This window comes from Ipomoea nil, unplaced genomic scaffold, assembly GCF_001879475.1.
Source record: "Ipomoea nil cultivar Tokyo-kokei standard unplaced genomic scaffold, Asagao_1.1 scaffold0482, whole genome shotgun sequence".
NCBI classification, from domain to species: Eukaryota; Viridiplantae; Streptophyta; class Magnoliopsida; order Solanales; family Convolvulaceae; genus Ipomoea; species Ipomoea nil.
Genome location: NW_017616910.1, coordinates 3,850,656 through 3,852,296, shown reverse-complemented (window position 1 = coordinate 3,852,296; position 1,641 = coordinate 3,850,656). Strand labels below are relative to the sequence as shown.

At 46.2% G+C, this 1,641-nt stretch overlaps 1 protein-coding gene across 1 annotated transcript; it reads left to right on the top strand.

Moving 5' to 3' along the window:
- The first annotated feature begins 249 nt into the window (after nucleotides 1-249).
- LOC109173543 lies at nucleotides 250-1,011 on the top strand. The gene has a single exon (XM_019322783.1). It carries the CDS (start codon nucleotides 250-252, stop codon nucleotides 1,009-1,011), a length of 762 nt encoding a protein of 253 aa, XP_019178328.1.
- The last annotated feature ends 630 nt before the right edge of the window (nucleotides 1,012-1,641 follow it).

Below are 1,641 nucleotides of genomic sequence, written 5' to 3'. Positions count from 1 at the left end.
GATCGGCGACATCTGGGGACGTTACACTGTAAACACGGATATCGGCTGCTTAGGGGAGAGGATGTCACGCAGGGGGAGTTGGGTGGGTTTACTGCATGGAGAGCGTTATGGGCGATGCGAGTCCCACCAAAAGTTAAAAACTTTATGTGGCGGTGCGCTCGCAATGTTCTACCGGTTCGTGAAAATTTGCGAGCTAAGAGGGTATGGATAAGTGGGGGTTGCCCGATGTGCGGTCATGTGTCCGAAACGATGGAACATCTCTTTTGTGACTGCGTTTCTGCAGAATGGGTGTGGGGTGCTGTGAACATTAATCAAGGGAAAGACATCATCAGTTTTTTAAACCTCTCGCTGGGTAGTGGAAATGAGGAGGAAGTGGTGCGTCTTGCTACTGCCTTCTGGACAATTTGGCTGTGGCGAAATGATGCTGTGTGGAACAACAAAGTGTTAGATGTAGTGAGCGCTCGCGACGAAATGCTGCGGCTATGTCTTGGCTGGAAAGAGGCTTACGACACTATGGGGCATCCGGCACACCAGGCTGCTATGTGGACGCCACCTCCGCGGCATACACTCAAATGTAACGTAGATGCGCCATCTTCCATCGAAGGAGCCAGCTATGGCGCTGTGGTCCGGGACCATGCCGGTGATTTTGTGGCGGCGAAAAGCGGACGCATCGAGGGGATCGTTGACCCATACATGGCTGAAGCGATCGGTGTCAGAGAAACGTTGTCGTGGCTTAAAGAGCAACACCACAGGAGTATAATTATTGAGTCTGACTGTTTAAGTTTCTGTAATGCTTTTAATTCTAGTTCTTTTGATTTGTCATATGTTGGTTTGATAGTTAAGCAATGTGTGTCGATTGCTAGGGACATTGGGGATGTTAGCATTACCCATGTCAGGAGGTCAGCGAACTGCGTGGCTCATGAGCTAGCTCGGGCAACCGGTTCTACAGCTGCCTCGGGGGTGTGGATCGATATCCCACCAAGTTGTATTGCTCGTTTTTTCACTCAGTAATGAAGTTCTTTCTGTTTGCTTCAAAAAATTAGATTAGGATTAATTAATTAATCCCTAAACAGAATTTGGATTACAGGGTGTCACATCCTCTCCCCCTTAAAATAATCTTCGTCCCCGAAGCTTGGGTACGAAGAATCAAAACAAACGGTGAAACGAAACAACATTGTGACAAGAGTGTCAAGAACATCCTTTTGGTCAAAACTTAGAGAATTCAAAAGATACCAAAATAAGCAAGAAATCATATCATTGCAAGGATTGAAAGAATTAACCAACGGAAATATTGAGCATATCAAACTCTAAACCAAACACAACCACCAACTTCTAATCAACACTCAAGATCTAAACAACTAGCTCCTAGCTCAAGCCACAAAACTAACTACTCAACAAAACTAGCAAACAAAAACGAACGCACAAAGCAAACAAGCAACTAGCAAACGGTAGCAACAACTAAAAAGATAACAACAAGCTAAGGAAAGGTAGACGGGATTACCACAACACCGCGCTGGAATGACTCGCTCTCCGATTCTTCGGTGTCTTCCTCGGACTCCTCGTCATCATCTCCCCTTCGACTCGAACTGGCCTCTATCTGATCTAACCTCTGATGCACTGCCATGAACTGCGTCTTCATAA